Here is a 15,828-nt window from a genome sequence, read left to right on the forward strand (position 1 = left end):
TCTTCTCCTTTCCCTCTCTTGATTAGTTAAGTCCTTGAGATCCTGCTTTCCTTTTGCTTGTATTATATCTTTCTATTTGTATTTCTTCTTTTGAGTACTTATACTAGGGAGACTATATGATATTTACACATGTGTGTCTGGTTTATTTCACTTATAAGTATATGTTCAAGTGGCATCAACTTCAATATAAAGGCTTCAAGTTTATCATTCTTAATAGCTGAATAATACTCCATTGTGTAAAAATACCACATCTTTTTCAGCCATTCCTCAGGTGATGGGCATCTTGGTTGTTTCCAAGATTTGGCTATCACAAATTGTGCTGCTATTGTTAATCTTATTTTATAGATAACAGCAAGGAAGCAACTTGCTCCCACTCACACAGCGAATAAATAGGAAGATGAAAGTTGGGCCCAGGTTTTAACACCAAAGTCCACACCAGCCACCAGCCTTTCCCACCCCCACCTCTCACCCCATGTAAGGTCAGAGGGCCTAGTAGAGGCTGGGAGTCCAGTGGGAGCTAGCAGTGGTTACCTGGAAGCAGGTCGGTCCCGGCCTCCCTGTGGGGATGTCCGACTGGTAGAACACCTTGAGCTCTGGAGTCAGGGCAATGACAGTCTTAATCACCAAAGAGATGATGTCAGACCAGACTTTCTTGATGTCAACACCTTTGGAGGACAGCTTATAAAGAATGCTGGAAAACGTCCTCTTGCTGCCTGTGCTAGCATTGTCTGAATGGACAAAGTTGCTGCTGTGGACATTCAGTGAATAGTTGGTTAAGTGCATGAAGACACGGTGTAGGTTTTGGGGATTGGGCTCCTGATATGGCTCAGTACAGAATCTAGAAAGTCCATCTTTGGCTATGTAAATCTCTAAGGGGTCTAAGGACTTGAGCAGGACGTACAGACGAATATCAAACTTGAGCTTGTCGATGAGGAGAGGCTTGCAGATGTATTCCTGGACCACTGCTGGCCTGCTCTGCAGGGTCCCACCCAACCGGATGTCATTGGGATCTTTAATGAGGTAGATTCCATCACCCTGACAACCGCCATCAGGTTTCACAATAAAAGTGGGCTTCCAGGAGGGGTCATCATCTTTCACCATTTGAACCTGGGAAGGGAGGAAAGGATGATTAGCACAACACCTTCTCCTCTGAGGCTCCCAACTCAGCAAGATTTGGGCAAACATCTGGCGGATGAGTAGATCCCTGTCTATGTGTCACCTGCTGGGCATCATCCATGTAGATGATGCCACACGAGGTTCCAAAATAGTGACACAAGAATTATTTTCTATTTGTGCTCCAGAGGGAAAAGAAGAGCACACTAGATTGACAACCCCAAGTCTTGAGTTCAAATCTTGTTTCTCCAGTTATTCATTAAAGTCTTGAAAAAGTCATGTAACTAATAATAATGGTGATGGTCCATTTGTGAGTGCCTACTGCAGGCTAGGTGTTTTACTAGGCACTTTATATAAACTGTCTCACTTAACTCTCTTGGAAAACATAGTGTTCCCTCTTTATAATAGAGGACGTGCAGAGGATGCGCCATTATTATGAGCGTGAGAGCCAGCATCTGATGTCCTGGGCTCCAGCCCTGATCCTGTCACTGACTACCTGACCTCAGGCAAGTGACTTAGGTTACCTGTGCCTTCCTGATCTGTCAGGCAGGAGTAAGGCTGTTCTGATGACTAAATGAGAAAGGCCTTGCAGCAGGCTAGGCACACAGAACCTGACTCGTACAAGCAACCCAGGGTGACGCAGCAGCCACCTGGGAGACGGAACTGGTCCTGAAATTTAGATGGACGACTCTACCCAATTGTACCTTTCTCCACATTACCAAGCCTTAGTTTTAAGATACGGATATGAAATTCTACCCTTACTAGGTGCTTAGTTGAAGTAAATGAAATGTGCAGAGGGCCAGAAAATGTGAGATTTATCATTTGCATCCGTTATTAAGCTCATCTAACAACCTGGCCAATCTGTCAGTCTCTTGATATCTTTTTGAAGTTGAGGTCTGTCATCCATAAAATGTGCTGTCTTCCCAGTTCTGGGTCAGCAGGACACTCCCATAATTAATTGCTCAGGCATGTGACCAGCCCAGATCTGGACCTGCCATCAGGCGTAATTCATATACACCCAATTTCACCTTTGAGGTGCTTTGAACTGCCCCCACCCCTCCCGCCTCTGTTGGAGCCTTAATCTTCAAATTCCTACATGGACAGTATTTGGAAGTGGGGCTTTAAAAAGGAAATTAATTAGATAAGGTCACTGATGGTCAATTATAAGAGGAGGAGGAGAGATCGAACAGGTACACTTGGCTCTATCTTGCCACATGATGCCCTCGGCCATGTTTAGACACAGCAAAGAGGCCCTCTGCAGAGGCCACCCCTTTGACATTGGACCTGCCAGTCTCTGGAACCCTAGGAAATAAATTTCTATGAATTGCCTGATCTCAAGTATATGGTTAATGACAGAAAATGATGACAGGCAGACCCTGTGGGATGCTCTGTGCACCTATGGAGAATGGATGGACTGACAGGCCAGGAGGTTTGCACCAAGGACCCAGAGGAAATGTGAAGGAGGAAACAGAGAGGAAGAGAAGGCCTTGTCCTCTGCAACATCTGGCGTGGAAGTTCTACTCTGAGCTGTAACTGCGGCGGAGTTGGAGATGTGCCCCAGGGCTGGCTCACTCGGCCTCCTGCTTTGCTGTGTAAGCCTCACCCAGGACACCTGGCCTGTACTTACCTCTTTGACCAGCCTATATTTCTAAGTGAAGCTTTTGCCAATTCCTTGGAGGCTATCAGTTATTGCAGGCTTGTAAAAGATCTTTAACAATGGAGAAACACTTAAAGCCTTAATAATGGTCCACATCAATTGTTTCCCCTTGTCAGCAGGATTCGAGAATGGAACTTCACGAGAGATCAATGCAAGGCTCCCAGGGCCTTCAGCCGAGCCTCCCTTGCAACTGTGACCTTGACGCTTATGCAGTTATTTGATATTCATCCACAGCATTCCTGCACACAGCCCTTTATAGTAAATACGAGCATGCGGGACAAATGACAGTTATGGATCAGGAAGAGAAAAATATCAAGTTTGCACTGATGGGTAATTTTTTCCTCTGGAAAGATTTTGCTATGCCAAAGATACTAACGGTTCAATACATCATCAGGAACAATATTTTCTCCTTTGCATTCAATGTATGTGCCTTAAATAAATTAAGCTCTATGGTCAATAGTCTCTGTCATTCATTGCACTACTAAATATTTCTTCTGCTCCCTGCTGGAGTAATAGCTACAAATCAAGATTATTAATATTAATAGAATCATTGGAGTTTCAGAGCTGAAAAGATCTGTAGAGATCAACACCATCCCATCCTTTCATAACTCAAAGCCTCGGGATGTCTAACTGGCCGTGGGGAGAGGAGCACACAGAGGATGGGACCTGAGGTCTCCGCCCACTTGGTTCTCTGTCCATTTTTACCTTTGATAAGATTAAAGTTCTCTTTTTCTGGCTGCCATAGGAAGTACTCTTTTAATATCTTAGACTTAATATCTCAGTGTTGTATGAATAGTCTGTCAGCTGAGCAACGGCTGTCTCAGAACTGAGAACACACACACACACACACACACACACACACACACACACACATCAGGTTATTAGAGTAAAGAACTAAAGTACTAGCTCTTAGAAGTCACGGACCAGAATCAAAATAGAGTCTATAGATCCGGGCCCTGGCGCCAAGCCAAGAAATTCTGACGTTAATAGATCTTGGCTAAGACCTAGACAAGTGCATTTTAGAAAAAGCACCACAGGTGATCGCGATGTGTACGCTGTTTGAGAATTACTGGACTAATGCGAAGGAAATAAAAATATAATCTGAAACCAACATCTTGAATGCAGTTTCGTGCGTTGGCATTAGCAAGTGTGAGGAAGACTAGCACTTGAGCTACAGCTGATGGCTATCTCGAGTTTTATCCAAAGTCGCTGTTCGGTGTGAAATCCATTATCTTGTAACTGTATACATGGACGGTTGAAAGAAATACACAGAGGATATAGAGCCTGGTCTTTTGGCGGTTGTGTTGTCGCCTATTGTAAAATTTCAGCGTCTTTTACTGCCCCCTAGTGGTTATTTGGGAAATGCACTTAACTTTTAAATTCTAACCTTAGCAGTAAGACCTTCCGGTGACATGCTCACATGGTCTCAGAGAAGGACCACCATCAGATAGGCAGTATTATTCAGCTTTAAGAAAGAAGAAAATTCTAACATGGATGTACAAGAGAAATAAGATAGACACAAAAATATGAGCACTGTATGTCCCTTGCAAGACCCTAGAGCAGCTTTACAGACAGAAAGCGGAATGGAGCTGGCTGGGGGCTGGGGCCAGAGTGAATGGAGAGCCAGTACTTAAAGGGTACAGACTTGAAGGCTTTTAAGACAAAACAAAATCTCTAGAGATGGATGGTGCTCACGCAATGGTGCAAATGCAGTTGATGCCACTGAAGTCCACACTCAAAATAGTTTAAACTGGTAAATCTGTTAGGTACGTTTTACCTCAAGTTTTTGTGAATTTCTCAAATTAAACAATAAACCTCTGGTGAGTTAGAAAAAGTATGGAGGTATAAAAACCCCAGATCTTAGTCTCAATTTAGTTGGATAATTTTGACTGTGTGAGGTCACCAGCCTGGGGGACCCTCGCTCCGCTCACCTCTGAAGTACAAGGGTCACACGTAGATCCCTGCCTTTCCCAGCTAACAAGTGATTTGATTTATCCTGCCGGCACCACCGCTGAAGGCTGTGTTACCAACACGCGCGTGGCATTCATCACACCCGAGTGGTCGCAGTGCGCTGCTGTGACCAGCTTGCTGGTATGATCTATAAGAGCGGAGATTCAGACTCGAGATTTATGAAGCATTGAGGAAAGCCAGCTGGGCGCTCGGGAGAAGACAGGCGCTAAAATATTGGGAGGGAGCAATTCGGCAACTGGAATACGAAGCCACAAAACATTATTAGCGGTGAGGGGCAGGTAATAGGACAAGTTTTGAAGAAATACTGTGTGTGTAATACCAGGGATGTCAAAGCCAATTAGAGCAGTCCTTTGTCACGCAGGAGGATTTGCATCCAATTTTAGTAATGCAGGCCCTGGGTGTCCTGGCACAGCTGCAGGGCCTAAGCAAAGATGAACCTCTGGTAGACTTGCTGCAGCCTCCCGGAGGGAGCTGGCAGCCACGGCAAATGCCTATTCCCATGGCAAGGTGGTTAAGACTAAAGGTGGTGTGCACAACTGTGGCAGGATAGAGGGCGGAGGGTTGAGGCGAAGGGCAGAGCAAGTGTAGAATGTGGGACAAGAGGAATGAGCTGGGCAGAAGCAGACGAGAGAAAACAAAGGGGTCAGCGAGCCTTTGGTGATCCCGCCTAGGAGCCGAGCAAGGGCCAGAGAGCAGCAGCAGCAGCAGCAGCAGCAGCAGCAGCAGCAGCAGCAGCAGCAGCACACTTAGAAAACCCTGCTCTAACACGTTCTTGCAATCCTCACAACAATCCTGTTTTATAGATCAGGAAATGCTAACATAACACGCCAAAAGTTACACAGCCAAGAAGCCTGGATTTGAACCCAAACAGCAGGATTTCAGAGCAAAATGTCTAGAGTAAATGAGAAACGAATGTGGAGAAGGGGAGAGAAGATCAAGCGTGGGTGTGAGGGAGGGCACAAGCAGGGTTTGGACAGTGTTCCGCAAGGAGGGTGATTTACTGAAAGGAACTGAGAAGGAAGCACCTCAGTTAGCTGCGTGTTATGGAAAGATCCCTCCGCTCTGAGGCTGCAAAGACAATGCATGGAGGAGACAGATGGCTGGGGCAGAGAGGACATGTTTGTACTAAGGTCGGGGTGGAGCTGGAGGGAGGAAAGGAGGCTGGAGAACGCTTTCCAAGGTAGAATCAACAGGACTGGGTGAGGGACAGAGTGGCCTTCGGGACACCTTCCAAATGTCAAGGTAGATGGCAGTTATAGTCACAAAGCCTTCAGGAGGAGGAGGGAAGATTTAGGAGAGTCAGAGGGAAGAAGCCCATCCAGATAGGAGGACAAGGAAGGCACCCCACTGGAAAGGGCCTGGGAACCTGGAAACATGTGTTGCGAGTGTGGGAGAGAAACCCGGGGTCATGAGACCCTTGGTGATGGCAGACACCAGGCAATAAGCGCGGTCACCAGGGAAAGGACCAAGAGACAGACAATCTGGGGAGTAGAAGAAAGCTCACAAGAATGAGCAAGAAGGATCACAAAATGCCTTGTGTCTGTACTTGATCTATAGGCAATTGATGGAGTTTCAACCCGAGAGGACTAGGGCATCCACAGCACCAGGGCTCCTGTGGGAGTCACCATTTGGAAGCAATGAGACAAAGGACAAAAGAAACCACAGCTATCGAAGTCCTAGAATCCTGGGCTGGGGCAAGCACAGCAGGGTGGACTCAGAGGAACGTGTAGGGAGAGGCAGGAGCAGGGAGCCTGGTCACTGCATGGGATGTGACAAGAATGGGAGAGGGGAGGGAGATGGGAAGATGATCTTAGGGCTTGGGGTTCAGCAGTTACGGGGAATGATGGTACCATTTTCTGATTTAGGGACTACAGAGAGGAAGCAGGTCTCAGATGGTGAAGTAGGGCAGGGGAGGTGAGGAGTTCTCCTCAAGGAGCACTCACTGAGCAGCTACGGCCACAAAGCTCATTTAGACTCTCATAACTCCATTGCTCAAGCTCACTGCGGTTCATTGACCCACGCTGCATGCTCCAGTATGTCCCAGAGATCATTCGTTTCCACAAAATACCTCTCCCTGTCTTCAAAAAAAATAAAATAAAATAAAATAAAAAAGAACTGCTGGTAGGGGCAAGACTTGGATTCTGACCAGAGATGGGGGCTTCTGAGCTGGAGAGGGTATCCAGATAAACCACTCAATGGATGTGGAAACCAGTGGCCACGTGGGGAGGATGGGCACCTGCCACTGCGTGCTCCAACCTTCTCATCACCCCCTGGTTTGGGAAGGATTTTAGGCGAGAAAGCCTAAACAGCACATTTTAAAGCCCCCTTTGGCTTTATTGCTGATGAGTAGGCTGGTTTACTCAAAACGTTTAAAGGAAATGGCATGAATTGTTCCCAAGGAGTTGTAGCTGAACACTCACGTGTGGCTCCTCAGCTTGGCTTGTGTGTTCAAAGGCCCTCATCCTTGGCACGCAGCGGACTGGCCAGCAGCCCCACTCCCTCGCAACCCTCTTTCCTGCCTCTGTTACTTTACAAGGGCTTCCCTTCCACCTCCATCAGCCCCTCTGCACTTTCTGGGCCTATGGGGCTCCTACCTGTCATCTACAACTCACGTAAAAAATGCCCCTGTTAAAGCACCTGTGCCAGCCCCACCCCTGGTGCTCACTGAGAGGGCACTGAGACCGGGCATGGTGGTGTGCCCGTCCCTGGTGCTCACTGAGAGTCCATTGAGACCGGGCATGGTGGTGTGCGCCTGTAATCCCAGCTCTTGGGAAGCTGTAAACAGGCGGATCACTAAGAGTCCGATCTAGTAGTGAGATCCTGAACACCCTGTAGACCCTGAGACTCCATCTCATTGCCCCCTGGCAGTGCCTTCTGAGTTTGCAACCCTCTATGTTAGGACCTTTTTCTTTCCAAAATGCTTCTCTATGTGCATCTACCCCAAAATCTTCCCAACCAGCTCTTTAAGGCCCAGAAAGAAATTATCACTGGACACACAAGTACGTACACACACACACACACACACACACACACACACACAGAGTTGTGATGACACAGCTAGTGGCAGAGCTAGAATTAAAACACAAAGACTTAGGATCACCAACCCAAAGTTCTCTCCCTAATAATTCACTGGGAAATCCAAAGAGGACTTTCAGAGAAACCTCTGGAATGCATATTCTCTCCTAATCTGAACAACATAATGTTAGTTTGGTGCTGTGACAAATGTCAGTGTTTTACAATCACTGTTGGATTTGCCCTTCAAGCTTCCATTCCAAGGAGATTGAGGACATGGAGACACAGAGTCAGGTAGGAACCCTGCAAGTACCTGGGGGCTGGCTACCCAGCGGGAGTGGAGCATCAGCGCTGCTCCCAAGCTTCCCTGGCCTTGACAGATGCCAAGGCCTCACCTCAGAGGTCAACAGGTACCATGCAGGTTGTTTAGGAAAGCTGAGACAGGAAGAGCCTTCAGTGTGCTTTCACCCAAGCCCAGCCTGTTGTCCTGCAGTGTAATCAATCCCAATCTTGGTGAGAAGCAACTTTACATGGAACACAATCTATCCATAGTTTCTTTTGTTCTTTTTTGGGGGAGGCTGGCTCATCCCATTCTGGGGGCGGGTTGGCATAGCATGTGGTGCTTGGGATCGAACCTTGACCCCTGCCCACTTGCCTAAGCTTTCCTAGCAGGCACTTTAGACTGCTGAGCTATCTTGCTGGCCCTATCCATCCTTTCTGAGCAATCAAAAAGCCACTCTAGAACACACCTGGGGCTACAAAGCCTGCTGAATAGTAAGAAACCAATCATCTTGTGAGGCTGCCCATTTTCTTCCCGGGCCTCTTGTCAACACCCTCTTGCTGTGTCTGTGGAGACCAGGTGTCAGCCCCGCCTGACCTCCTCAATCTTTTCCTCACAGGAGCAGCCCCAGCCAATCCTCTTCCCTCCCCCACCTGAGTCTCCTAATAAGTGGGATCTAAGCCAGGCTCGTGTGGATCTCACATTACCCCCAGGTCTCCGCCTCCCCTGACCTTCACCCAGCCCACATATCTGGAGAGGTGGGGCAGCAGGGTGTAGGGCATGGGCTTTGGAGCCGGACAGACTTGGGTTCAGATCTCAGTGCTGCCACCTCCTAGCTGTATTAGTTTGCTTTCTGTTACTATAACAAAACATCTGAGATCAAGTAATTTGCAAGGAAAAGGGATTTGTTTAGCTCACAGTTTTGGAGGCTCAAGGGCGGGGCACTGCACTGGCTTGGCTCTGGTGACGGCCTCCTGGTAGATGGCCTCACAATGACAGGCACATATGAAAGGGAGAATGACTACACGGCCAGACCGGAAGACAAAGAATGACTCATGGGCAGACTCACTCCGTAACAACTCACTGTCAGAGAGCTAACCCAGGAGAGCACCTTAATCCCTTCCAGTGGTACACCGCTCAATGACCTAAAAACCTCCTGTCAGATCCAGCTCTTAAACGTCCACCACCTCCCAGCATTGCCACACAGAGGACCAAACTCCCAACACATGAATCCTTGAGGGACAAACTCAAGCTTTATCAAATCAGGCACCAGCTCTTGGCCCTGGGCAAGCTACACACCCCTTTTTGTATCTCAATATCTTTGCCTGGCAAACAGGAATAATGGGCCCAATTCCTGTGGTTTAGGAGAATTCATTTGCATCTAGCTGTTAGTATATAACATGGTACTGTTTTTATTATTTTATTTCTGTCAATCAGCCTTGGTTTCCTGATCATCCACCAGGCTCCTGAGGCTGATTCACCCCACAGTACAGGGCTGGGATCTGCACCCCATTCCCTCACAACCCTCTCTCCTGCCTGCATCCTGACATCATTACCCGACAGTGCTCTCCCCGCAGGGACTGGGATCTGCCTGCTGACTCGTAGCTGCTTTGGGTCCCTGTAGAAGCCAGGACCCCCATCCCTCCAGAACCCAGTCTGCATCCTGGCCCATCCCATGGCCTTGAAGCTCACACTCCTCCCTATTCCTCTTTAATAGGCGCACGGAGGCCCCAGAAGGCATCACACTCTGCCCACCCAGAACATAGCGCTTGCTTGCTGAGTAAGCTCCCTTTCCAACTAAAATCGTTTTTCCAATAGTGAGGCTTTCCTGCTAATAAACTGGCTAACTAATCCTTAGCTCCCTTCCAAATGTGTACAACTCCATTACAGTCACAAGCACTTTTGGCACATTGGCTCTGGTTTGTCCTCCTGCCCAGCACCACAATCCTATGTCTCTTGCAGTCCTACCATAATTTACACATGGAAGTTTTTTTAAGCCTAAGAATGCCAGTCATATTTTGCAGCACTGAAGGCAGGAGCCCTTGCTCCTAGTGCTCTTTTGGCCAAAACGGTAATACTGATCTACTGCAGTATTGATTGGGCCAGGCACTGGGCCGGGCACACCAACAGGCATCCATGAGATCTAATCCTACAATGTAGGTAGTAGCATTTTTATTGTTAATGTTTGTAACTAGAGGGCTTTCTCCACATTGCAATATCCTATAAAATAGATCCTGGTCACTAACCTGCTGTCTGCTTGAAGGCAGGCGAACTGACCCTCCTTGTGTCTAGATTGCCCTGCCACTCTGTCCCCTGCCACTCTGCCCCCGCCTACCCCAGGAAGGCCTCGATGGAATGGCAATCGCAATCTGTAAGTGTGCCTTGGAATCGGCTCAGCTGTCTCACTTGATCAATGTTGTCACATTGTATTGGAGGTCGCAGGTAACATGGCTTCATATACTAAGCCTGCTTGACTCCCATCACTCCCTGGACCTCAGTTAAATTATGCCCTGAATGTGGATGCATGCCCACCCTCGATGGCATACACTCTCTCAGGTTCCATATCCTATCATTATACATTCAGCCCATCACACATTCAACTCCTTATCTTTCCTTTCAGCTCTGCTCCTAGGAGTTCCCTTCATCAACAAACTTTCCCTCCATCCTCCCACGTCCCTAAGCGAGAGATCTAGGATCATCCTGGTTTCTGCCTTCTCCCTCATCAGCTCTACCTGCACCAAATTCTGGCATTTCTTCTCCTTACTACACAGAGCAAGCCTATAATCGTCTTTGCGTTTTTCACCTGTGTTACTGCCATAGCTTTCCAAGTCATCCGAAGGACAGGGTCTGGAAGGGTGTTTCCTGTGACCTATACTCAGTTCTGACAAGCAACTCTCTGAGGTCAGCACTACAGGATGATACATATGAAAACTGCATTTTTATAGAGCAAAACCACTACCTGCGCATGTGTGCATATATTCATATTGTTCATGCTGATCCTATTATTAACCCATCATGGGCACAGGGACTTAATGGATGAGTTTTTTCCCTAAGGTCACACGGTCTGTACACCAAGGGGCGAGGATCTTCACATGGGTGTGTGCTGCAATGTCTAAAAGCCATATGGGTGCTGCTAAGTCAAACCAGCTTTCAGGGTCTCTATACTCATTCTTGGAGAAATATTCACAGCTTAATAGTTGAAAATGCAATTAATATAACATGTATCAAAAACAACTACCATTTTTGAGTACCTATGACGTGTCTTACAGTCATTATTTCACTTGCTCCTCATACCCATGCTATGAGAAATGCACTGGTATTTTTTATTTTTGGTTATGTTTTGTCCTGTGTGTTGAGAGAGATTTTGTTGGTAATTATATTACAAATAAGAAATCTGCAATTCTGAGAAGTCAGATGAATTGGAATCACAGGCCTGAAGGTCAGGAGGGTAGGGGACAGGCGAGAAGGCTTCACAGAGCGCAGCTGGGAATCTGGTTCTTTGTTGCCCTAAGTACCCAGCTCCAGGTCCCAAAGTGGGTGGGCGGGAACCACAGTGCAGAGCTGGTGCTCCTGGCAAGACTGATCCCTAGCAGAGAAGCACTAGATGGAAACTAACAAGCCCAAAAGTATGAAAAATATATCCATCTCCACTGACAGCCCAGACCTGGACTGGGCAGCCAAGAGCTTGCCCAGGACCTGACTGGCATTAGCCTCACTGTTTACACCAGCAGAATGAGAACAGGATCCCCTGTAAGCTTTTCTTTCCATCATAGGTGTAAATTTCAAGGCAAGCTCCAAAGTGTTGACATGCAAGGAATTCCGTTCACATGTCTTTGATCATAAACTCCAAGGAAGAGCTGCTCATTGGAAGCCCTGCTGAGCTGAGCAGTACAAAGGAACTACCGCTGGGCCACTGGAGGCCAGCTAGAGCAGCCATTTTTCCCTCAGCAAACACAGTCTGTGCCCCTTTTATTTCAGTGGATCACAGGATGGGGTGATAATGTTGGGGGGGTGATAAGCTCTCTCCCAAAGGCTCTTAGGAAACATAAGCCCAGCCCCTGCTTTCTGATCTCTGGCTGGTCCCTTACCTCCCAGTCATCTGTAAAGAATCTTCCTTTTTCCTTACTAAATCCCAGAGGGACAAGAGAGGTGCTCTTTCTGCGTGACAGCAGACTGCCAGCTATTGGCTTTGGGGATCTCTCATGAACCTCTGTAGGCATTACAGTAGATTGAGAGCCCTCAAGGGAGGAAGTTCTCATCTAAGGTGTTGAACCAAGCCTGGGTCCCAACTCTTTCTTAGTTCTTGAAAGTCTAGCTATAAATCAAACATGAAAGAAAAAAGAAGTCTCAAGCAGAGCAAAAGGGAAGGAAACAAGAAATGTGTAGCTTACTGATTTGTTTGTGACAGACTCTTGCTTCCCCAGGGCAGGGCTCTTAGGTTTGACCTTAAATGACAAGATGATGCTCCCCAGGCCCTGGGAGCACCTGTGTGTTCCCAGAGGCCCACCTTCTGAGGTGTCCTGCCAACTGACCCAGAAAAAACCGCCATCCCTATGCAAATGCCACCTGTGACCCACAGAGACAGGTCAGCTGTGATCCAGCCATGAAAACAATATGGACATCGAGGTGGAGGACACTCGATGCAATGGGCACAAAGGAAATGCAGAGAGAGAGAGAGAGAGAGAGAGAGAGAGAGAGAGAGAGAGAGAGAGAGAGAGAGAGAGAGAGAGAGAGAGAGGGGCACTTGTCACAACAGCATGAATATCTTCTTCTGTCCAATGGAGATTATACTAAACTTCCCTGGCCCAGCATTTTCCAAGCTTACCAGCCCTGAGAACACATCTAAAATTATAATGCAGTTGGAGAACATCAATAGGAGTTCATACCTATTCAGATCAATAACATGGGTTGATTGTTATCAATAAGATACAGACAGTGAGATGGTAGTAATAGTCAATGGTGAGATGAGTCGATATATGTTATAACATTACAATAATTGATCTGTGAGATCATTTGCTTTTTGCTTTCAAATTTAACCCAGATATTCGTGAGCTCCTTGGTCGTGTTTTGCCCACATAACTTTTAAGGTATTTCCTGGTTTATCTAACCCAAGAGTGAAGTTTGAAAGCAACAGAGATAATCATTTTATCCAGAGTTTGAGGTCCTTTCGAAGTATCCACTAGTCACTTCAAGCATGTCACACTGAGGAAGGAAGGAAAGAGAACCTAGCACACACTGCACAGCATAGTGCAGGGAGCATTCTTAACTAAGGCTTCCTCATTATGGATTGCCAGCAGCCCTGCAAGACCATCGTTACTGAGTTTTATAGAGACTGATGGCAATAATATAAGACAACATACAGTTACAGATGGTGTCAACCATGAATGCAGCCAGCTCCGGAGCCCAAATTCTTGGCAACACATTGAGTCAGTTACTGAGAGTCAGTTACTCTCAGCACGTATGTTCATGCAAGGGTAGTGCTTGCCTTCCTACTCCAAGGCAAGCTCCATGAAGACAACTGCCATGTCAGGTGTGTTCCTCACAGTGTCCTCAGTGCCACACACTGTGGCTAAAAAAGTCCAAGAGACAGGGAGACAGTTTTGAAATTTACAAAAGGTAGTCACAGGGTCTACAGGAACATGTGTGCTCCATATGAGCAAGAGAGCCTAACTACATGGGGGAGGAGGGTTAGGAAAGAAGGGGAGATGCAGAGAGAAGCCTCAGCTCGAAAATGCTTAACATTAGGGCAGCCCAGCCGTGTCAGAACACATTAAATTGCCCATTTCTGCAGATGATCAAGTATGAGCTGACCATCTGTGTGGGTGTAGAGGAGACCCACCGAGAAAGAGCAAGGCATCAGTGGTCAGAGGCCACTCCCTGTCTCTAAGGTTGGTTTCTTGGTATTGACTCCTTCCACTTTAGGCCTAATTGGTATAGAGAACTCGCTATGAATATAGGCCTCATTGGTATCGATGGCTTGCGATGCATTTGGTCATGTCTTTTTCTTTTCCTGGATCCCAGTTTCTTCTACTGTGCAAGGGAAGGAATCTGTCCAGTGATCCCATGGGTAATTCTTCTTCTTAAGGCTTCCAAAGTTTTTTTTTAATTTCTATTTATTTATCTATTTATTTATTCATTTACTTATTTTATACAGGTTCTTACCACGCAGTTCAGATTCATAGTGATCCTCCTGTCTCAGCTTCCCTAGTTCTGGGATTACAGGTGTGCACCACTACAACACACCAGCACAGTGTATCTGGGGTTCCAGGGTTGGCACAGCATGTGGTACCAGGAATTGAACCCAGGTCCTTGCGCTCTCCAGGTAGGTGCTTAGACCGCCAAGCTATCTCCCCAGTCCAGAGCTTCCAAAGTTTTACATGTTCTCCAGTGATCAGGAATTATAACAAGCCTGCCTGCTGGTGGTGTCCTGTTCTAAGAGGCCATGAGCCTCCTCGGGATACTTTCTCTGGGTATAAGCTGGGGCTACCTGAGACAGTAAACTCAGGCTGCTCCCACACCCAGACAAGGTTCATTCTGTGTCAGAAAAGTCAGAATTGGTAAATGCAGAGCATTAGATTCAATTTGGCAGTGTGTTAGAAGTTGTCTTTAAGCAATGTATATAGTGTTCATGTTTTTTAAAGAAGAGAGATGAAAATGTTTCTGCTCATATAGCTCGATCCATGGTCTCAATGAGGCTGGCACTACCATCTCGGAAGGGTTTTGGAAATTCCTGAGGGTGTTTATCATTGTCACAGTGAGCGGAAAGTATGACTGGCCTCGAGTGGTCAGGGGCCTGGATGCCACACAGATGGCTTTGCATCGGGAAGTCTCTCTGCATCTTCATGGAGGTGAGAATCTACCTATATGTATGACACAAAGATAACCTAGCGCTCAACTCTGTTATGTCAAAATAGAAGGTATATTTTCCATGGTCTAAGTTAAGTGACATCATTTTCCAGGGGTATAAGACCATGTCAGTCGAAGGAAAATTATATTTAGTCTTTTTTTCTATAATTTTATTGAGTTTATTATTTCAGAAACATCACATGAGTGATGACAGAGTGACTTGAAGGTATTTGTGTTGCCCAGACAACACCCAGTGATCATACATGAAATACTTTAAAACATCAAATATGGTGGAGCAATATGAACGAGGAGAGACTGCAATGCTAGTCAAATACTGTCTCACTTTTCTTATATCTGAAGTCATTCATTGCAGGTACATGAAAGCTTCTGACTGATTCATCTTGTCACATGTTGTAATGGTTGTGAAAGTATTTACCCACTGCAATGTACAACAGTTTGTTATAAAGGGTAGTTCTTTATTTCCTGTTCTAGAGAGCATACAGAGTTATTTTTTCAAGATGTTGACTGTATTTCATTTTAGGATAATAAAGAGAATGCAGCAAGCTATCTTGATGCTAAGGAATGGGGCATGTGTACCCTGTAGCACGCTAGCATCCACGAAAAGAAGCTAGTGTTTCTCGAAAAGCCTGGAACATCATTTTTAGACAATAGAGTCCTCAAGGGATAACAGGGACTGGTAAAAGGACTCAGGGCTGCAGTGCACAAATCTTGGACAGTGTGAACATCAAAACAAATAATGACATATTATGCAGGGACTTAAAGTTCAACATATCAATACTTGATGAAAAATATCTGCTCCTTATGATGCCTAAGATGTTTGAAATGCAGTGAGATAGTGAGGTTAAGCTTAATAGCTTAAATCGTTTGATAATAACAATAAGCTTGTCTTCTGGATGGTTAACAACCTAAGTTTGCAGACCAAAATTAG

General features: G+C 46.4%; 1 protein-coding gene across 1 annotated transcript in view; it reads right to left on the reverse strand.

The window, feature by feature from the left end:
- Ttll11 (tubulin tyrosine ligase like 11) overlaps positions 1-15,828 on the reverse strand; it is a 269,365-nt gene that overhangs the window by 163,396 nt on the left and 90,141 nt on the right. The window contains 1 exon segment of the mRNA XM_023701587.1: positions 532-1,107. Within this exon segment, the coding sequence (XP_023557355.1) occupies positions 532-1,107 (576 nt within the window).

This window comes from Octodon degus, unplaced genomic scaffold (genome assembly GCF_000260255.1).
Source record: "Octodon degus isolate 3935 unplaced genomic scaffold, OctDeg1.0 scaffold00137, whole genome shotgun sequence".
In the NCBI taxonomy this organism is placed as follows: Eukaryota; Metazoa; Chordata; class Mammalia; order Rodentia; family Octodontidae; genus Octodon; species Octodon degus.